The sequence below is a fragment of the Balaenoptera acutorostrata genome, chromosome 8 (genome assembly GCF_949987535.1).
Source record: "Balaenoptera acutorostrata chromosome 8, mBalAcu1.1, whole genome shotgun sequence".
NCBI classification, from domain to species: domain Eukaryota; kingdom Metazoa; phylum Chordata; class Mammalia; order Artiodactyla; family Balaenopteridae; genus Balaenoptera; species Balaenoptera acutorostrata.
Window position 1 is genome coordinate 116,513,697 of NC_080071.1, and position 22,596 is coordinate 116,536,292.

The window sequence follows — 22,596 nt, forward strand, 5'->3', positions numbered from 1 at the left end:
CCACTCCTGGCAACCACCAATCTATTCTCCGTTTCTATAAATTCAGGGGTTTTTTAGATTCTACATCTCTACATGTAAGATCAGACAGTATTTGTCTTTCTCTGACCTACCACGCTTAGCATAACGCCCTTAAGGTTCATTCATGTTGTTGCAGACGGCAGGATTTCTTTCTTTTTCTATGACGGAATAATTAAAGGCCTCTTAAAACCTGGTCTTGTAAGCAGACAGGGTACGGGGTCCCTGGAGAAAGACAACCAGCATGGCTTTCTTGACATAAGAGAAGCCATTTTGGCCTAAGCCATTTTTGATGTAAGCCTGGCCAAAATGCTTGCCCTTGAACAGGTCTCAGTGATAACGATCTTAAGGGAACAAAAGAACAAACTGTTATCAGGCAAGAGAAGTAACAATAGCAAAGATAATAAATCAGTAAAGACTCCCAGTTCTATTTCAATGGTAAAGATAAGCCTGAGCACTTTATTGAGCTGTCTTGCAGAATTTCAACCCCCCTGTCCAGCCCTTAACCACTAGATCAACTGGAACCTAAGAGATGTTGCATAAACAAAGGAAAAACAGTCAAGAAACAATAGTTCAGGGACTTCCCTGGTGGCGCAGTGGATAAGAATCCGCCTGCCAATGCAGGGGACACGGGTTCGATCCCTGGTCCAGGAAGAGCCCACATCCCACGGAGCAACTAAGCCTGTGCACCACAACTACTGAGCCTGCACTCTACAGCCCGCGAGCCACAGCTACTGAGCCCGCGAGCCACAACTACTGAAGCCCACACGCCTAGAGCCCGTGCTCCGCAACAAGAGAAGCCACAGCAAGGAGAAGCCCGCGCACCACAATGCAGAGTAGCCCCCCCTCGCCACAACTAGAGAAAGCCCGCTCGCGTCTGCTCACAGCAAGAAACCCAACGTAGCCAAAAATAAAATTAAATCTTTAAAAAGAAAAGAGAAAAAGAAAGAATAGTTCAGTGATAAAACAGAGTCCTATTTCCTCTTCAAGGGATGTACATAGCAATCCGAAACATATCTTTGAGTTCTGCAGGAGGTAAGGCTCCCACCCAGGTGGAGAATGGAATGATGATGTTGACCTTTCCTGACCTTCATGACTTCAGTCAGCTAAAGCGTGGACTCAGTCAACCTTTGCCCCAGTTCTGTGTGTGCTGAATTCTTCTCTGCACAAGCCCTTTCATGAATATGTATGTACCCTTAGCTTAAAACGTACCCAATTTTGCTGTTTGGGGAGACACTGCTTTGGGAAAGATCCCTGGTGTTCTCTTTACTTGCTGCAATAATAAATCCTTCCTTCTCCCAGTCTTTGGCTTGGTTGTGTCTTTTGGCTGGACACCCACCAAGAGGCAAACCCAGTTTTGGGGTAACAGTCTTGGAGTCCCAGATGTCATTTTAAAAAGTCATAGGGTTGGGACTTCCCTGGTGGTGCAGTGGTTAAGACTCTGTGCTCCCAACGCAGGGGGCCTGGGTTCGATCCCTGGTCAGAGAACTAGATCCCACATGCATGCCGCAACTAAGAGTTTGCATGCCACAACTAAGGAGGCAGCGAGCCGCAACTAAGACCTGACACAACCAAATAAAGTCATAGGGTCAACTCACAGCAGAGGAAATAAACCCTACCTCTTGATGAGAGAAGCGACAAAAAGGCATGTAGGATGGAAGATAATGGTTGCAGTCATCTTTGGAAACAATTTACCACAAGCACAAATACCCAATAAAAATCCCCATTGAGGGACTTCCCTGGCCATCCGGTGGTTAAGGTTTCACGCTTCCACTGCACGGGGCACGGGTTCCATCCACGGTCAGGGAACTAAGATCCCGCAAGCCACACAGTGCAGACAAAAAAAAAAAGTTAAAAAAAATCCCCACTGACTTTGCCTCCAAACCAAATCCTGAAGTTTCCCTCAGGATACTGAGGATTCTCTTCATCTTCATTACCACCACCCTGGTCCAAGCTGTCATCATCCTGTGTTGAACTGAAATGGCCTTCCTAACCGGTCTCGCAGTTTCCACTCTTGTTCCCATATCTTCACAGAGCCAGAATGATCTAAAAGATAATCAACTTACATCATTTCCCATGCCCCAAATCCCTCAGTGACTTCCTATTATTAAAATATCTTGGTTTACAAAACTCAATCTAGCCCTGCCTGCATCTCTGATCTGATGTCACCCCAGGACATTTGTACTTGTTCTTTCCCTCTTTTTTGGAATGCTCTGCTCCTGACCAGCACCTTTATCTTTCATATAAGTGTCACTTCAGCAGAAAAGCCTTTATGAGCCACCCAGTCTAATTAGCCACCCAAACACAATCACTGTATCTCAGTTTTCTGCTTATCATCACTATCAGATCTTTTGTTTGTTTATTTTGTCTCTACCGCTAGAATACGAATTCCATGAGCTCAAAGATCTCATACCTTGCTTGTGGCTGTATTCCCAAGCACCCATTAGTTGTTCAACAAATATTTGTTGACTGTTTGAGAGAGAGGATCAGGAGAATCCTGGTTATTATTCTGGTCTGGACCTCTCCCCCTAAGCGCTGTCAGGAGATGGGAGGGAACTGGAACAGAAGCATGATTCACATGCCCTGCTCTGGCTATCTTGGCACTTAGCTTCATTCCTTAATGGCTGGGGCTGGGGCGAGGTAGGGGCTGGTCTTCAGAGATGGGCTGGTTGGTCACAAGAGGAAGTGGAATAAAATGTGCATATGAGTGCCCTGGGAAATCTGGTTAAAGTGCAGATGTTGATTCAGTAGGTCTGGGGCGGGGCTTGAGATTGCAAAAGTCGAAGATGCTGCTGGTACTCTGACCACACTTTAAGTAGCAAAGCACTAAGGCATTCCTATTTTCAGATAAATAACTCAAACCACATGGCTAGAGCTGGGACTTGCATTGATCTCCTGGGAGAAAGAGGTTATTATTAATCTTGGTTATGAGAAAACTCACAAGTAGTTGGGAATCATACATACATCTGTGGCATATCACTAGCTTTATTAACCCCACATGAAAAAAAGGAAAAAGCCTATTCAAATAACTCAAGGACAAAAGCCAACAAAACACTCATATTTGGGCCCCTGCAATGTCACATCAGTACAATATATCCTTGAGCTATTCCTCTTCAATTGTTGTCTACATCATCCTGCATTCCACTTTCACCAAGACATCATCATCCTTTGTGGTCATCTGTCAAATTTAGACCTTTTAAATACCCTTCCTATATTTGGGCAAATCCCACATTACAAGTCTTTCTACTCCAAAAGAGCAGCTGGGATGACTCAATTCTCAAGTTCACTTTTGCTCAGAAAAGCTGTGATGCGGACATGCGATCTGGGGCTCCACCAGGCACACTCACATCCGGGAGAATCTGATCAGGAAGAGAACAGGGGAGGAAGCAGGCTCTACACAGAATTCCTCGTTGTATCCGTAGTTGGATTGTTTCTGTGTGCAATCCCAGGAGATTTCAAAACTGCTCAGTCTCATCTTCCTGAGGGTCTGTGAGCAGGTAACCTTGAATTAATTACTTTTCTGTTTAAACTGGCTGGAGTGGATTCTGCTGTTTGCACTATTATCTTTTACCTGTCAGGACTCCATCTGGGATTTTACCTGGTTACTCAAGTCTACTGAGATAAAAATAACATCTGATGCTTCTTGAACACTTACATGTAGACACTATACTGTTTATAGTGCTTAAAGTTATAAAAACCCAACTCAAAGGGGTTCAAGTAACCAAGGGAATTTATTGGCTCACTGTAATTGAAAAGATGAGGGATAGATGCTTCGGGTATGGCTGGATGCAGGGACTCTCAATATCATTAGGATAAACTGTCTTCATCTGCAGTCTCTTCTATCCTGCAGTATAACATAGTGTATACTGTACTATGTGACTTACTTGGTTTTGATCCTATACTGTCAAGTGAAGTGTTGTTGGTTATCTTCCCATGTAAACATTTTATTCCAATTCCTGAAGCTGTGCTATCCAAAATGGTAGCTACAAGCCACATGTAGCTAGTAAATTTATTAAATGTATTAATCAAAATTAAATAAAATAGCAATTCAGCTCCTCGGTTGCACTAGCCACATTTCAGATGTTCAATAGCCACATGACTTTTCACTGTCCAAAATCTTTATCACTTCCCGGGTCTTGCATGCTCTGACCCTTGCCTACCTACGTCTCCAGGTTTACTTGGCACTTACCTTCTCCCTTCCTAGGTTCTAGTCACACTGGACTTCCCTAAGTTCCTCGAACATGCCATGCCCTCTTGTCTCTGGGTTCTGTAAAGTGGTGATCTTCTGCCAGACACTGGGATTCTCCCCATCTGTGGCAGAGGTTGGTTAGTGTTTCAGTAGGAGGTGGATGTCTCTCTTCCTTGGCACGTTGTCAGACTAGGTTTTCCAGCGCCTGCAGCTAGATGCACCATGTGTCTGAGTTTTGGCCAGTGAAATTTAAGTAGAAATGATGCATATTCCTCTGTGCTTGGCCCCTAACTAGACCTTCTAAGAGATTCTCCCTGCTCTTGCTAGTCAGAGTGGGGGGCTAGAAACCAGGCAGGGATCAGTATCACCAGACAGCTTGATACAAATGCAGAATCTCATATCCACCCCCAGACCAACTTGAATCAGAATCAGATACAAATGCAGAATCTCATATCCACCCCCAGACCAACTTGAATCAGAATCAGATACAAATGCAGAATCTCATATCCACCCCCACACCAGCTTGAATCAGAATCTGTGTTTTTAACCTGATCTCCAGGTGATCTGTAGACATTGAAATTTGCTTGTTGGCTGCACGTATAGGATGTCAGGGAGACCTCCGGGATGCCAGGAAAAGGAAGAGCCACTAACGGGAGGGTTCAAGAGTTCTTAACGAGTGGATGGAGCAAAACCCCTCGCACAACCACCCCCTTACGCCTCTAACTGACATTCGCCCGTGAAGTGAATGAGAAATAAACCTTTCTTGCGTTTAGCCACTGAAATTTGAGGATTGTTTTTTTCCCACATGTAATTTACCCTCTGCCTGGAACATTTATTCTTCCCCCCCCCTACCCTCCAGTTTCTGTTCATTTGTACTCACACCTCACATCCCACCTCAAATATTTCTTCCTTCAGATAGCCTGCTCTTCCTCCAGAGCTCCTTAATTCAGTCCTCCAGACTAAGTCATTTCCGCCAGTAATAACTCTAATAATATCCTGTACTTTCACTTCAAAGCATTAATCGCAATGGTAATTATAGGAGTAATTGGCCAATTAGTTCCTTAATATTTTTCTATCCATCAGTATGTAATCTTCAGGGCAGGAAAAACATCTATGGCTTTTGTTTACTAATACATTCCCAGCTCTTACCAGTGCCTTTCTCAGTAAATATCTGTCCCATGATTAAATGAAGAAATGATCTGGCTGAGTCAAAAGCTTTGAATCCTGAAAGGCACATGTATATTTTTCTCAAGCACAGTTTTGGCAGGCAGGGAGAAATAATAGCTAACATTTGTAAAGCAGTTAATTATCATGGGCCAAGCACTTGCTAAACACTTACAAGGGTTCCTATTTAATCATCACAGTAGCCCTGAAAGGTAAATTCTATGATTATCTCAGTTTACCATGAGGCAACTGAAGTATCAGAGAGGTCAGGAAATTTGCCCAGGGTCACACAGCTAGTGAGTGTTGACTGTATACCTGAAACAGGCAGCTGACTCCAGGGTTCATGGGCTTAACTGCTTAAGTTACCGCCTTAAGCCTTGCCAATGTAATGACTGCCATTTAAAAAAAAAATTATTTTATTGAAGTATAGTTGATTTACAGTGTGTTAATTTCTGCTGTGCAGCAAAATGATTCAGTTATACATATATATATATATATATATATATATATATATATATATATATATATATATATATATATATACATTCTTTTTCGTATTCTTTTCCATTATGGTTTATCACAGGATGGCTCCCTGTGCTATACAGTAGGACCTTGTTGTTTATCCTTTCTCTATATAATAGTTTGCATCTGCTGATCCCAAACTCCCAGTCCACCCCTCCCCCACCCCTCCCCCACCCCCTCCCCCTTAGAAACCACAAGTCTACTCTCTATGTCTGTGTTGATTGCCATTTTTTTTTTTTTTTTTGGCCGCACCATGTGGCGTGTGGGATCTTAGTTCCCCGACCAGGGATCGAACCCACTACCCCCCGCAGTGGAAGCGCGGAGTCTTAAGTGCTGGACCACCAGGGAAGTCCCTTGACTGCCATTTTTTATTTGTCTTATTCACCTGGATCTATAGGAGAAGCCAGAGAGGAGTGCCACCCTGTCTTTACTTATGAAAATTTGATTGTTGTGAGTGAAGCTTACAACATATTCAAATATTTCTTCTTCCCTTTTTTTAATATTTATTTATTTACTTTTTAAGTTTTGGCTGCGTCGGGTCTTAGTTGCAGCACGCGGGATCACAGGATCTTTCACTGCGGCGCACGGGCTCTTCGTTGTGGCACGCAGGCTTCTCTCTAGTTGTGGGGTTCTGTAGTGTGCAGCACACGGGCTCTCTAGTTGAGGGCTGAGTTGCCCCGTGGCACGTGGGATCTTAGTTCCCCAACCAGGGATCAAACCCGCGTCCCCTGCATTGGAAGGCTTAACCACTGGACCACCAGGGAAGTCCCTCTTCTTTCCTTTTTAAATTTTATGTGCATCCATAAGCCTAGTACAGTAACTAAATTATCTTCTTCTTGGTCTATAGGTGAGTGAGTATGCTTTCCATAAGCAACTTACTTTTTTTACACTTTCCCTTTTTCACTCATGAAAAAGCAAGAACAGAGACTATTTTTTTCCTTTACATATTTTTTATATAAGTAGCTTTGCAATATGTAAGTCATACAGCCTCCTCTGGTGGTAAACAGGTGCAAGTTTCTACGGAACAAAAAAAAATGTCTTTTTTTTTTTTTTAAAGCATGGTGTGGGATTTACATGTCAAGCTTCAGTAAGAAATACAGTTTGCTTTCTTTTTCAAGCAATGGTAAAGGGCTGGCACTGAACCTTCCACCTTCTTATGAATATTGGAATATATTGGAGTGGCCAGAGTTAAGAATTCAGTTTGTGATGGGTTTTTATCTGTGCAAATTGAAATAAAACCTTTGTAGTGGGGAATCTTTAACCTCGTGACACTAAAAACTCATTCCATCTGCAAAGGACACAAGACATTGTGGGGGAAAGAAAACTAAGTAGAGCTGCTGCTTCTCATCTTTCGGAGGAAAGAAAACATCAACGCAGGAATTTAAATATATATAAAATAAAATATTCACAGGCTAGAAGGGCCATGAGAAACTGCACTCCAGATCTGCCACTTTCCCTGACCAGCTGTCTTCCAGTCTCTTAGATGGAAGCTGGCACTGAGCAGCTTGGTGACACAGCGGCCACCGTGGTTTGCCCCCGTGCTGGGTAAAGGGCCACAGGAACTCCGTCGGCAAACCTGAAGCAGCACATAGGAATGGGTCACAGAGGAGAGCTGACAGATTGGAGAAGTAGAAAGCCAGAGAATTCATGGTCAGCCAACGGGGAGGATTCCCCATCTCAGCCCAGAACAACTGTGAACCACCTGTCTGTCCGTGATGACAAGAAGCTGGACTTTGAGAACTCACACTGGAGCCAAGCAGGTGGGTTAGGCTGTTGGGCTGGGGTTCTCCCAATGGTCAGAGACACACCAAGCGAAACCTGGTCTTCGTCTTCACTGCCTCTGGACCTGGGAACAGGCCCGGTATCTACCGTCCCTCAGAGAAGAGCTCATGGCAGTGAGGCCCATGTTTCTGCACCGAAGAAGCCCATAAATCCTTGGAACCCAGCTCGTGGGAAGTCTTTTATCTCTAGAGCGAGGTGGAGCGGTGGGCTTGGAAAAGAACGGGGAAAGAACGGGACATAACTCATTTCATAGGTTGCCAGCTGCACACCAATAAACAAGCTTCTGCTCAACAGGTCTGACTGTAAAATTGAGCTATAATTTTCATCAGTGACTCAGGTCCATTTGAAAAACAGGTCTGATGCCACTTCCTCCAAAAGGCCATCCCTGTCCCTCCCTTCCTCTCTATAATACCCTATACATGGTTCTCTCATTTTACCCAAACCGACGTATTATGGTCACCTATTTACGTATTGGTTTCTCCCAGTGGCTAGACTGTAAGCTTTTTAAGGGCAAAAATAGTATCTTTCAGTCAACCAGTATTTCTCTTCCAAGCACCTGGCCTACAGCCTGTCCCATGTGGGCACTCAAGTATGTGTTGACTGAGAGAAAGGAGAGAATTCCATGCAAGAGGAACCAATGAACAAAAGCAGAGATGGCAAGGAACATGGCCTGGATAGACAGTGGATAGAATAGTCCGGTTGGCCCAGAGAGGTCAGGTGGGGAAGTAGAAGAACAAATGTTGGAAAAGCAGTGTTGGAGCCAAGTTGTAGAGGATTTTGAATGTTGAGCTACAGAATTTGTACTTTATTTTTAGAGGTACTACAGAGCCAGTAAGGATTTTTAAGCTGAACAAAAATGCTGAAAATAATTTGGGGGGGGGCAGGGAAGTTGGCTATGACATCATTGTGTGGGATGCACTGGAAAGAAAGCAGAAGAGCAGTGAGGAAAGCTGTATGAGTCTTTCAGGCGACTGGGGTTTTGCCTTATTTGGGTTCCGTGACTGAGAGAAGATCTGCTTGCGGGGAGTTTATCAGGGAGTAAATTACATCCGTAACAACACTGGTAAAATGCAGAGGTAACAGAGGCTTAGGGTGATCCCAGGGGGACGGCTGGAGACTGGAGGCTCGCCAGAAGCCTAATGAGGCAAGCGTCCCAGGCCTTTGTGCCCTCAGCTGAGCGCAACTCTCAGAGAAGGACGCAGTTTAGGGCCTTCAGCAGCCGACATCCCAGCAGCTGGGGGAGCGAGCACCGTGGCTGTGAAGTGGGACTCCGGGCGGGGCACCATAGCATCCACTACACTGAAATGGAAAGGATTTCAGGTAACATAAAGGAACTGACAGATTGCTGTGGCTGGTTGCACACAGAGTAAAGGGAGGAGACTCTGTTTTCACTCTATGTGACGAAGAAAGAAGGGCATGTTGATTCAGTAAGGGATACTTCTCATTGAATTCGACAATATTGGACTTCTAAACTCAAGAATGGCAAAGAAATCAGGAATTTCTATAATTCCTGACTAGGTTTGTTTTTCCCCCGCACCCAGAAGATTGACCATTTTAAAATCCCATACTGCTGGGGACTTCCCTGGCGGTCCAGTGGTTAGGACTCCGCGCTTCCACTGCTGGGAGCGCTGGTCGGGGATCTAAGATCCCGCAAGCCGCGCGGCGTGGCCAAAACATAATTAAATAAATAAAATTAAAATAAAACAAAATAAAATCCCATATTGCTGACCAGTCTCTTGCCTACCCCTTGCCCTCCAGGCCATTGCCTGCCCCCAACCTGACTTATTTATTTTTGGTATCCATGGTCTCCTTTCTGCATTCACTTTCCTCCCCACTCAACTTAGATTCCCCGGTCCATCACATCGCTCACTCTTGCTAATCTCTTCAATTCCCTTGTTCCTTTGTCCTTTCTCGTGCTGTCTAGGCCCTATTGTAAATCCAAGTCTCCACATCCTCAGCGCCTGTACCCCAAGAACTGAGTGATCACTGAAGAAAATCACACAACTGGGAAAAATCGGGGCCACGAATCTCACTGGGCCCTCAGCACTGCCTGGCACACTGTTTCCCACAGCCCTTGCCTTTCAACACTCCTCAGTATTATTTCAGACCTTGCTCCGAACTTCAAGGTGCCAATTTCCTTACCTCCCCCATCACTCTCAGCAAATGACCTCTCCTTCATAGGGTCCAGCATTCAGATGAAAACTTCCTCAACTTACTGTCCTGAAACTTATAACCTTCTTTACGTCCACAGTTATTTTTCCGCTCTTCTTCCTGTTAATATGGAAGGGGTATCTCTTCTGTCTGCCTGTGCTCTGGATCCCATCCCAGTTTGTTCAGAATGGTGGTGATTACAAGAAGCAATATCCAACTTACAGAATAGCCTAACCTATGAGGACAGTTGTTCTCCCACAAGACAGGACTTGAGTCATCACAGACACAGGCGCTTTCCATATTCCATTCTGCCATTCTCAGAGAGCTGGCAATGTCGTTCCTCTGGCCATAGCAGTACCAGGCAGAATATGCACACGGAGAAGGGTTGTGCTTTTTTCCATGTGTCTCTTTTTTAAGGAAAACTTCTCCTAGAACTGCCTCCACCGCAATCCCCACTTCCCACGAGGTCCTACTGGCTCTAAGGGAAGGTTGAAAAAAACAGGTATCTAGCAGTTTCCCTCTTAGTGGGGAAACTCTGCCAGCAAAGAAAAATGGGGGGCATGGTAGAAGCATGATTGTTGGGTGGGCTATTAGCAGAATTTGCCATATATCTCATATTCCCTCCCATCTTCCTAGGGGGCTCCCTGTTTCCTGTGTATTCAATCTCTCCAAGACTAGCTCCTTTCCGTCAATACTTGATAGGGTACAAGTTTCTCCAATCTTTAAAGAAGCTGTTTTTCTCAGTCCAAATCCCTGTCCAGCTAATGTCCTTTCTTCCTCCTTCTCTTCACAATTACTGACACCCCCTCCCTATCTCCCTTCACTCTTCAACCCATTGCCATCTGGCTTCCACACAGAAGAACCCATCAAAACCACTCTTGCTAAGTTGATAATCACCTTCATATTGCTAAAAACAATGGACATTCAAAAATCTTATTTAACTTGACCCAAGAGCAGCATTCAACACAGCGGCTTCCCACTCCCTTCTCAAAAATCTCTCTACCCTTGGCTTCTCTGGTATCACAAGCTCCCATTCTCCCCCTCCCCCCTCAACATACCCCCATACCTTTCCTAAGTCTCTCTTACTGGTTTGTACTTTCCTACACAACGCTATAGATGTCGGAGGTCTTCAGGCCTCCGTCATAACTCTTGTCTTACCTCATTTTGCACACACTGTAAGTGAGAACATCCTCCAGAGCTTCAATTATCCCCTGTATGTAGAGAAATCTCACATTCCTATCTCTAGGTAAGAACTGTTTTCTGAGCTCCCAACCTGACATCTATCTGCCTACTTAACATCTCCTCTTGCTGTCTCTCCAGCACTCCAAACACATGGCTAATAATATTGAACTCACATCTTCATGCCCACATCCCCACCTACCTGCTCTTCCTTCAGTGGTCCCCATCACACTACCATCTTCTATACAATTTCTCAAAACAGAAACCCAAGATCTCTTCTTGACTCCTCCTCCCTCAAATTCCATAGCTAATTGATCAACAAAACCTATTGGGTCTGCTTCCAAAATTCTTGAAAGCACCCACTTCTGGGTTCTTAACCAGTTTCTTCACTTTCACCCTTTCCACTTCCAATGCAATCCACTAAAACTGCAGCATAGCTGCATATTAAAAACACACATCTTATGTGTAACTCCTCAGTTTAAAATTCTTCAATGGTTTTCTACAATTCTTAGAAAAATGTCTGCAATCCTTAACATGACTTCCGAGGCCCTGGATGAGCTAAGCTTGCTATCTTTCCAGCCTCATTTACACCATACAACTCTTTGTATGTTCTAGTCACACTGGACATTTTTCCGTTCTTCAAGGGTACTATTCTCATTTGCTTCGGAGCCTTCACACTGCTGTTTCCTCTATCTGGAATAGTCTTCTCCTTCACCTAGCTAGATTTCCCCTCACATGCCATCCCCTCAGAAAGGTCTTTTCTAACCCTGCTATCCACGTCGGGTCACATAATCACATTTCTGAAGCACTCAGAATTTCCCCTCTTGTGGCATTCATCATCACTTGTCTTCCTCTTTAGACTGTGCAGTCACAAAGGCAGGGCCTTTGTCTGACTGCCTCACCTTCTTATCAATGCCAGGTACAATGCCTAGTTCATAGCAGATGAGCAATAAATAGTTGATGAATGAGTGAAAGGCTATGAATGATTCTTCTAATATTAAATCTAACATTAGAAATAAAGACATCGCTCTACCAAAAGGATATATATGTTGATGGAATCACAAGGAATCCATTTAAAGTGGACGTTGAAGATGAACTCTAATTCCTCCTGAGGCATGGTGTCCTATGTAAGCAGCAACTGTCTGTAATCAGCATTATATTTCGGTTTATAATAACACTGTATGAGAGGCCTGGTTGGAAAAATGTAAATAAAAATCAGAAAGAGGGACTTCCCTGGTGGTGCAGTGGTTAAGAATCCGCCTGCCAATGCAGGGAACACGGGTTCGATCCCTGGTCCGGGAAGATCCCACAGGCCTTGGAGCAACTAAGCCCATGCGCCACAACTACTGAGCCTGCGCTCTAGAGCCCGCGAGCCACAACTACTGAGCCTGCGTGCCGCAACTACTGAAGCCTGTGCACCTGGAGCCTGAGTGCTGCAACTACTGAACCCGTGTGCTGCAACTACTGAAGCCCGGCGCGCCTAGGGCCCGTGCTCCGCAACGAGAGAAACCACTACAGTGAGAAGCCCGCGCAGCGCAATGAAGAGTAGCCCCCGCTCACCGCAACTAGAGAAAGCCCGTGCGGAGCAACGAAGACCCAACGCAACGCAGCCAAAAAAAAAAAAAAAAAAAATCGGAAAGAATGTTAGCTATTTTTAGGTTAAATATTTGTAGGAAAGGTATATTTTCAGATGTAGCTCCTTCTTAATCCTGCAAGGATTGTTAAATGACTGTACTGCTGTAAGAGAAATTTAAATGATGTAGGGTGTCTAATATAATAGCGTATGCAACTTTAAATAAACCATACAAGCCTTTAGCCAATAGTTAATAGAGACCATGTAATTTCAAGAAAGTATTAAGTATGAATCAGTTTTCATTTTAATGGCAACCAACCACAAAGTGCCCTATCTTGATCACAGTACTTTGATATCGTAAACAAAATTATCTATTCTTCTCTTTTGTATTACCTTGAAAAGTAGCTGGAAAATACATCATTATCTATTCTCTGCTTTTGACTTACTTTCGAAAACAGCTGTGGCAACAGCGTAGCTAAGCGTTTTGAGGTTTGGAATGATCTCTAACCAACCACAAGGAAATTACTCAAGGTCTGCGTTCAACCAATACCTCCCCTCAGGTACATGGGCTGTACAGTATTACAGAAGGTGACTGCTGTGGTTCTCTTCTTCAAGGTTGAGCTGATAAATTAAGTCCAATAGAAATCAAAGCCTTGCAGTAAATCCCTACAAAGCCCGTTTAGTTCTGTACCGAGAGACATCCACCCTATCGCACAATGGCCACTAATCATAATACACAGTTACATGGTCCCACTACGCAGGGTTCCACCCGGGGCGGGGATGATTTCCTCCACATTTAAGGTCTCAGTAATGCCGAGAGTGGCATCTCCCGGAGACTAGCGCCACTTCTCCTCCTCTTTATAGATTGTGAAGTGGTTCTCACTGCTGCCCCCTTAGCCGTGCCCGGGAAACCACAGTGACATTTCCCACATTGAAGGAACCAAGCCTAAGAAGCCTACAATTCCCGTCATGCCTCAGGAAGGCGCCGCCGACGCCACTTAGCGATTAGTCATCCTTTCCGCTGCCTCCTTCCACTTCCGGGACTGCAGGGCCTGCGGTCTCGCGGGCGCCTACACGCACCGACTTGCCAACGAGACAAGGCACGGGAGCGCGGTGCTGACGGCGACGCGTGGCGTCATGTGTCGCGGGGCGCGCCTCGGCCTGCGCGCTTGCGCGCGTCCTGGGGGCCGCTGACGGGCTTGCGCGCCGGTGCGGAGCCGGAGGCGGGCCGCGGGGCCCAACGACGGAGAGGGCGGGGCCAGCTCCGGGACCGAGGCGACAACACAGCGAGCGAGTGCCTGTGCCCGAGGGCAGCGATGCTGTGGTTCCAGGGCGCCATTCCAGCCGCCATCGCGTCGGCCAAGAGGAGCGGCGCGGTCTTCGTGGTGTTCGTGGCAGGTGAAGGAGGCGAGGGCCCGAGACGTGGCCGGGGCACCCCCTCCGGCCTACTTCTAACCCCAGGGGCCCCCAGCCTTTCCTCCGGGCGCCAAGAGGCCCGGGCTGCCCGTCTCCCTGGCGTCTCAGCTCCTCCCCCGTCCGTTTGGAGCGCACCGGGCCTGGCCCCCACCGCCCGCTTCTCCCGGCCCCCGGCGGGAGGCACGGCCCCGGCCTCGCCCCCAAAGCGCGCCGAGCCCCGCGGTCACCTCCCTGCGCGGGGCGAGGGGACGGGTGGAGCAGGCCCTCGCCGCTCAGCCCGCAGCGCCCCGCCGAGCCTGACCCCGCGCGTACACTGACGCCACCGCCGCCTCCCGGGCCCCCCGCGTAGGGCGCTCTGTCCCCGAGTATCCACTTCGGGAGGCTTTAACGCCCGTGTAGTTAGTGTGTAGGTGGGAAGAGAGACGGGCCATTAGGCAGGCAGTTTTACTTGTAATTAGTTGTGGACTGTCAGGAAGAAAGCTGTGTCATCGGTAATCAACAAAGAGAAAGCACCTGATGTTCAGGGTTACTGGCTTTCGTATGTTCCTGAAACGCAAACTTTTGAGGTCTATATAGGTTTGATTTTTTTTTTTATAGTGATATGGGAGTGGTGAATCTAATGTGGAATAATTGCTTTCTTGCAAGTTGATTTTTTTTTTTTTTAACCATTTGTTTAGAAGAAGTAGACACACCAGCCTTGGTTCTTTTTGTTGTTTTCCTAGTCTCATAGCTACAGTTTCAGAAGGTGTACTAACTCATTTACGCCCTGTTGCTCTGGGTTATTTTGCTCCGTATTTTATTACTGAAATCTTCTAGATTTACCGTAAGCCTTTGCCTCTGTGAGGTTTTGCTGGTCCTCATTACATGAACCAAATCAGTGTTTGTGACTACCGTTAATTTGAGGTGTATTATTTCAACTATTTGTGTTTAGTAACGGCTTATTCATCATTAACTCATGACTTGGAAGGCTAGGTAATAGCCCTATAACTTTATGCACTGCGGTGAAGAGCAAGTTGCTGGAATATGAGTTTCATTTAACATTAAATTTGGAATTTTGAATTGTTTTAAATTATGCTAAAATGTTAGCCCAGTGCTGTTAATTAGAAGAGCTGGAGTAGTTTACATTCTCTTACGCTTTTTTAGAGTTATATTTCACATAAATAAATAACTGCGGTAAACCTGTAAGGAAATAAGTGGATTAAAAGGGAAAGGAGGGCTTCCCTGGTGGCGCAGTCGTTAGGAATCTGCCTGGCGGTGCAGTGGACACGGGCTCGATCCCTGGTCTGGGAAGATGTCACATGCCGCGGAGCAGCTAAGTCCGTGTGTCACAACTACTGAGCCTACGCTCTAGAGCCCGCAAACCACAACTACTGAGCCCACGTGCCACAACTACTGAAGCCCACACGCCTAGAGCCTATGCTCTGCAACAAGAGAAGCCACCGCAATGAGAAGCTCTTGTACCGCAAAGAAGAGTAGTCCCTGCTCGTTGTAACTGGAGAAAGCCCACGTGCAGCAATGAAGATGCAACGCAGCCAAAAATAAATAAATAAAATAAATACATTTATTAAAAAAAAGTAGTCCTGTTTTATTAAAAAAAAAAGGGAAAGGAAAATTAATGATACTTAGTATGCTTATTAAGAGTACAGTAATAGTTTTAATGACATTTTAAGTTGTGCTTTTCATATATAATCTCAATTGATCCTGGCAGTTGGTAGAACAGGGCTTATTATGCCCATTTTATAGATGAGGAAACTTACGTCCACAGTGGTAAAATGACATACACCATTGTCACAAAAAAGATTTATATCTTGTCTTGACAGATTTTTTTTTTTTAGCAGCTTCAAAAAAAAAGAGTGTCTTTTTTGTTTCTCAAAAAAACTGAACAGTTGTAGAATTTAGGTAGTTATTGAAATTGGTGTAGAAATCAGGAAATCTAGGATTATGGTAGTCATATTTTTAAACAGAAAACACATTTGATGGTGTCCAAAGGTTCCTAGAAGGCACTCCTGGGCTAACCAGTTAATTAAGAAGAAATGCTAGATTTAATTAACAAATATTTGGAAACCCATTTGGAAATAGTAGTGCTAATTATTACAATAGAAAAATAAAGTTATAGATCTTTGGGGCTTTGTGTGTATATATAATACATACATTCTTCAATTAACTTTTTACTGATGAGCATGTATCTTATGCTTTTATTTTTTTTTCTTTTATACATTTATTTATTTATCTTTGGCTGCGTTGGGTCTTCGTTGCTGTGCGCAGGCTTTCTCTAGTTGTGGTGAGCCGGGGCTACTCTTCGTTGCAGTGCACGAGCTTCTCATTGTGGTGGCTTCTCTTGTTGTGGAGCACGGGCTCTAGGCACAGGAGCTTCAGTAGTTGTGGCACACGGGCTCAGTAGTTGTGGCTCTTGGGCTCTAGAGCGCAGGCTCACTAGTTGTGGCTCGTGGGCTCTAGGGTGCAGGCTCAGTAGTTGTGGCACACAGGCTTAGTTGCTCCGTGGCATGTGGGATCTTCCCCGACCAGGGCTTGAACCCGTGTCCCCTGCATTGGCAGGCGGATTCTTAACCACTGTGCCACCAGGGAAGCCTTGTCGTATGCTTTTAGAATATCAGTGACTGTTGAATGTTTGCAGGAGGACTGTTAGCAATCTGCCAAAGGAGTCAGTCCCTTGACTCACTGAAAATACTGTTGGTTTTTCTAGAGTTTTAGGAAGTTAATCTCCAAGATTAGGTAGGATTAGTGTCACTCCAGGAGTATGTAGACAGTGGAGTCATGAAACTGCAACACTTATAGGTTGCTTAGACCTCTGTTCTTGACTTTGAAGAATACAGCCAGAACTCATGATTTTCTTACGTCTGAGACCTCGATAGTAATATACCAACTCACTGAAATTTAAAAAGATACAATAGTTGGAGGGAGTCTCTGTAGTTGGAAGGAGTGGTCTTAAGGGTAATCATTGCTTCATATAACCACTCAAGTGGGAAGCATTTTAGGTAGATTGTTTATATTTTACTGAAATTTTCATGGATGAATTAAAGAATATGTAGGATTGATGTTAAGAGACTAGAGAGATTACTACTAGTTAAGTCAACGAGTTAACAAGGATTTTCAAAGTATTATAGGTGTGTAAATTGAAAGATATAAAACTGAAGAAGATTTTGATTCTATTCTTGGGAAGACAGAATAATCTGACAAGGATTCTGAAGTAGAGGTGTGGGTTCACTGACTAGTGTTGCTAGTTGGCTAAAATCTCTGTGACTGACAGACACTATTTCATACCTCTTTTTTTGGTTAAAATAGACTAAGAAACCCTCTAGGTTTTGACCAGTTGAGTTTTTCTAGGTTGGAGTTACTGATTGTAGCGTCTGCAGCTCTTTGCTTCAGAGTTTGTACTATTCTTTTGTTTGTTTGTTTGTTTTGTTTTATTTATTTATTTATTTATTTATTTATTTATTTATTTATGGCTGTGTTGGGTCTTCGTTTCTGTGTGAGGGCTTTCTCTAGTTGTGGCAAGCGGGGGCCACTCTTCATCGCGGTGCGCGGGCCTCTCACTATCGTGGCCTCTCTTGTTGCGGAGCACAGGCTCCAGACGCGCAGGCTCAGTAATTGTGGCTCATGGGCCCAGTTGCTCTGTAGCATGTGCGATCTTCCCAGACCAGGGCTCGAACCCGTGTCCCCCGCACTGGCAGGCAGATTCTCAACCACTGCGCCACCAGGGAAGCCCTGTACTATTCTTTTAAGTGGCTTTACTTTTGGATACTGCTCATACCACCAAGGATGTAATGTTTTCTCCTAAAATCTTTGGCCCACCTAAGTCCACAGCACAGTTCATAATTTGATTAAAAATAAGAAACTAAAGATACTGAAGTTGGCGATTAATAATCCCACCCAGCAGTGTTAAGATAACTCTTGCTGAGTTAATGTAATTCCATTCAGTCTTCCATCTCTGTTGGTCAAGCAGCTGCTGCTGCACTAGCCTGACTCATGGACAGACATTGCTAGTGGGGATGGAACATTTGAGACCCTGTCCACGTCATACAGCATAGGTGAGGGAGTGAGGGACATGGGCCTAAGAAGTGGCAGATCCATCCTTCCAGGTACCAACTTGACATCCCCACTTGGATGCCTCACAGGATTCTCAAGCCTAAAAGTATCGCTGCTTGCACCCGTTTCTTCCCCCCCAGCGTCCTACTTCTAAGTACATGGCACCACCTTACGTCCAGTTGGGTAAACCGGAGTGTGGGCGTCATCTCTGGGCCCTTAACTCTTCAGGCTCATCTTGTCTCCTGCTCCCTGTTGCTCACAACACTCGTAATCACACAGCCCTTTCCCTACACGGAAGTTCCTTCTGTGTGGTGAACTCTTCTGGCCTGTGGCATGGCTCAGCTCTTTCATCCTTTGGGTCTTACCTTAAATATCACCTCAGAGAGGGCTCCCCTGACCAATCTAAAGAGGTCTTTTTTTTTTCTTCAGCGCGTTAAACACTATAACTACTTAGGGTTACCAAACAAGTACTTTTTTTTTTGTATCTTTTGATTTTAAGCTCCACTGAGGGCATATAGTATCTCATTTGTTTTATATTTAGTTTGTAGCTCAGTGCCTAGCACAACGTAAATGTGGAATAAAATAGTGAATGTATGAAAGAAAGAATGAATAAAAAAGATCCCTATCACCGCACAGCCTTCTCTAAGTTTAGTAAAAATGTTCCTATATAGCTATTTTCTAGGTTGATAATCCTGTCATTTACTTGGAATTTTACATCTCTCCTCACCGCATAGTGTCTGAAGATGTGCTCAGAATGATCTCACTGCAAATGATAGTTTTCCCATTTGCTGCTTCAACATCTAGGGGTCTGCTAATGGGCGTTCTTTTGGTCTTGGTCTGTGGATGCATTCTAGTCCCTGTCTACTTTTCCGTGGCCAGATTTCTCAATCCCCTTATTACTGAATATTCCTGGATCTCATTTCACAAAAAATGTTTTCAACTGTGCAGCATTAGTCAAGTTTTTGTAGGCATGCCAAGATACTATACCAGAAATTTAGCTATTCATTCCACAAAATACTTATTGAGAGCCTGCTATATTCCAGGTATTTTACTGTAGGCCAGGTTCTGTTGTAGGCATTTGAGTTATATCAGTAAATGAAAAGGAAAACAATCCTTGCTCTCACGGAACATGCATTCTAGTGGAGGGAGACAGACAATAAACAGTAAACATGATAAGTAAAACGCATAGTCTATTAGAAAGTGATAAGTATTACAGAAAAAAAAATCAGGAAATGAGGGAGCTTTGGGAATATCTGAAGTGTGTAATTTTATTTTACTTTTTTGCCATGCTGCGCGGCTTGTGGGATCTTAGTTCCCCGACCAGGGATTGAACCTGGGTCCCCTCAGTGAAAGCACCACGTCCTAACCACTGGACCACCAGGGAACTCCCTGAAGTGTTTAATTTTAAAGTAGTGATTAGGGAAAGTTTGTATTGAGAGGATAATATTTGAGCAAGGACTTCAGGGAGTTGAGAGTTAACCGTGTAGGTATCTGGGGGAAGAATATTCCAGGCAGAGGAAACAACCAGTACACAGACCTATAGCAAGAATGTCTTTAATATTTGAGGAATAGAAAGGAAAGGGATAGGAAGGAAAGGGACAGCAAAAAAGTAAAAGGAAATGAGGTCAGAGAGGTAACTGAAGGCCTGAGGTCATTTGTAAGGACTTTTGCTTTTACTCTGAGGGAAATAGGGAGCTATTGTAGAATTTTGATCAGAGGGTTGATGTAATCTGACTTTTTGTTTTATTTTATTTTATTTTTGGCTGCGCCGCACAGTTTGTGGGATCTTAGCTCCCCAACCAGGGATTGAAATTAAACCCTGGCCCTCGGCAGTGAGAGTGTGGAGTCCTAACCACTGGACCGCCAGGGAAGTCCCTGATCTGACTTTTTAAAGAAAGGTGCTTTTATATATATATATATATATATATATATATATATATATATATATATATATATATATATATATAAAATTATAATAATTATTATTATTTTAATTTTTTGGCCATGCCACACAGCATGTGGGATGTTAGTTCCCCTACCAGGGATCGAACCCGCACCCGCTGCAGTGGAAGTGCGGAGTCTTTACCTCTGGACTGCCGGGGAAGTCCCTGGATATATTTTGGAGATAGCGTCAGTTGAAGGCAAGAATAACTAAACTTTTTGGCCTGAGAACTGAAAGAATGGTGTTACCCATTAACAGATAACTGAAATGGGGAAGGCTAAGGGTGGATTAAATTGGGGAAGGCGGGAACACACATGGGAAGAAAGCGGCTTACAAAAGAGTAGGTATAGAAAGATCTCATTTTTGTAAAGCAAAAAATGTGACCTGAAGCCTTTTTAAGCATAAATTGGCAAAGGTTGCTCACCTTTGAAAAAGCACTTAGCTCTGCTAACCTCAGAAATATTTTTCAGTGACTTAACTCAGGTAAGTTTCCCTTTGCCCACCAATAAGTGGTTATGCCAAAATCTAGATATTACAAGTCTAAAATGGAAATAATCTCTTGATAGGTATAACTTTTAAAACATTTTGTCCCTGAGGTATGGCATACAGTATATTAAATATATTCAGTGAACAACTAGATGAATTTTTATAGATGAATACACTTGTGTAACTATCATTCAGATAAGATATAAACATTTCCTATCATATGATATTACTTACATGTGGAATCTGAAAAAAAAAATGATGCAAATGAACTTATTTACAAAATAGAAACAGATTCACAGAGAATGAATTTATGGTTACCAGGGGGGAACCTGGGGGGTAGGGATAGATTGGGAGTTTGGGATTGACATGTACACACTACTGTATTTAAAATGGATAACCAACAAGGACCTATGGTATAGTGCAGGGAACTCTGCTCAATATTCTGTAGTAACCTAAATGGGAAAAGAATTTGAAAAAGAATAGATCCAGGTATATGTATAACTGAGTCACTTTGCTGTAGACCTGAAACTAACACAACATTGTTAATCAACTATGCTCTAATATAAAATAAAAATTAAAAAAAAAAAAGATATAAACATTTCCAAGACCCCAGAGCCTCCTTCATCCTCCTTCCCAATCAATAGTAGCTCTACCAAAGTAGCCACCGTGCTGAACTCTGTCACCATAGATTAGTTTTGGATCAGTGTAACTTTTATAATTAGTATGCCTATAACAAAAGACGGGTCCAGAACTGCAGACAGGATTGCACCTGCTTCTGTCTACCTTGGAGGAATTCTGGAAAATAAGTGGGGTGTGTGTGGAGGACATTGAACTCAACAGAAAGATGCTGCATAAAGGAAAAGTATTGTACGTTTATTTTATAAAATCATATGTAGAAAAGCCAAAGTAGTCACATTTCTGCCCATGACTTCTAATTATTGTGATAATATTTGCATCATAATTCGGATGTCTTCATTTAGAAAACACTTTGTATAATCTAAATAGCAGTATTTTGTTTTTCATTACTTTTTATTAATGTTAACAATGCATTTAAGTCACACTTTTCATTTATGGAAAATTCAGTTTTCAAATTTGGTAGAAAGTATTATTTGTGAGATTACATTTTATTTGAATTTCCAGATTTCCAGGGAAAAGAATCAGCAGATACTGGCCTTATGTTTTAAGAATGCTTGAAATGTTTTACAGGTGATGATGAGCAGTCTACGCAGATGGCTGCAAGTTGGGAAGATGAGAAAGTGACAGAAGCGTCTTCAGACAGTTTTGTTGCTATTAAAATCGATACCAAAAGGTTTGCTTATGTTTTAATCTTGTAATTAAAATTTTTTTTAACCATTGTCTTTGGTTGTGATTTATGGTGATACTCTTAGACTATAAGAATGTTCATTTTTGTCTAAGACATTTTAGGGACTTAAATTCTGATCGCCATTTTTCAAGTTCATCATTATATCATACTGAAAAACTTATGAATTCTTGGTCTGCCAAGCAGCTATGTGACATGCACCAGTAATGCAAAGGAACTGTGATCCTCAGATTCTAAAAACTTGGAAGTGACTGTAAACCATATATTAAATATCTCTGAAAGGTTGACCACTCTTTTGGATCCTGTTTTTGAAAACGGAACCATTTTGTTCAATAAGAATAAGGACATTTATAGGTCCATCGTAGGACCTGATAACCACAAGTCTGTTTTATTAATACATCCCTCTTCCCCCCGTTAATTTTTGTTTTGGGGGGGGGATAGAGAATTTCAGACACACACAAAAGTGCTTGAGTAGTGTAATGAACCCCCTTGTACTGTCAGCTACTTCGACAGTTATCAACTCATGGTCAGTCTTGTTCATCTATTCCCTCACCCACTTCAACTCATCCCATATAATTTTGAAATAAATCTCAGTCATCATGTCACTTCATCTATAAATATTTTGGTATGTCTCTGAAAGATAAGGATTCTTAATTTTTTTAACATAACTGTAATACGTCAAAAATGAATCTAATTTCTTAACTTGAAATATCTACTCAGTGTTCAGATTTTCAGTTCTCTCATCAGTCATGGTTTTATTATTAATTTAATTTATTACAGTTTGGTTCAGGATCCATCAAGGTCCACAC

At 43.5% G+C, this 22,596-nt stretch overlaps 1 protein-coding gene across 2 annotated transcripts in view; it reads left to right on the forward strand.

Annotated features, from left to right (window-relative positions):
• The first annotated feature begins 13,631 nt into the window (after window positions 1-13,631).
• Window positions 13,632-22,596, forward strand: part of UBXN4 (UBX domain protein 4) — a 34,337-nt gene continuing 25,372 nt past the window's right edge. The window contains exons 1-2 of one of the 2 annotated variants that reach the window (XM_057550945.1): window positions 13,632-13,973; window positions 21,673-21,775. In XM_057550945.1, coding sequence (XP_057406928.1) covers window positions 13,892-13,973; window positions 21,673-21,775 — 185 coding nt within the window. In that variant the 5' untranslated portion in view covers window positions 13,632-13,891. The remainder of the gene's footprint in view (window positions 13,974-21,672; window positions 21,776-22,596) is intronic. The other variant, XM_057550944.1, reaches the window with a different exon arrangement.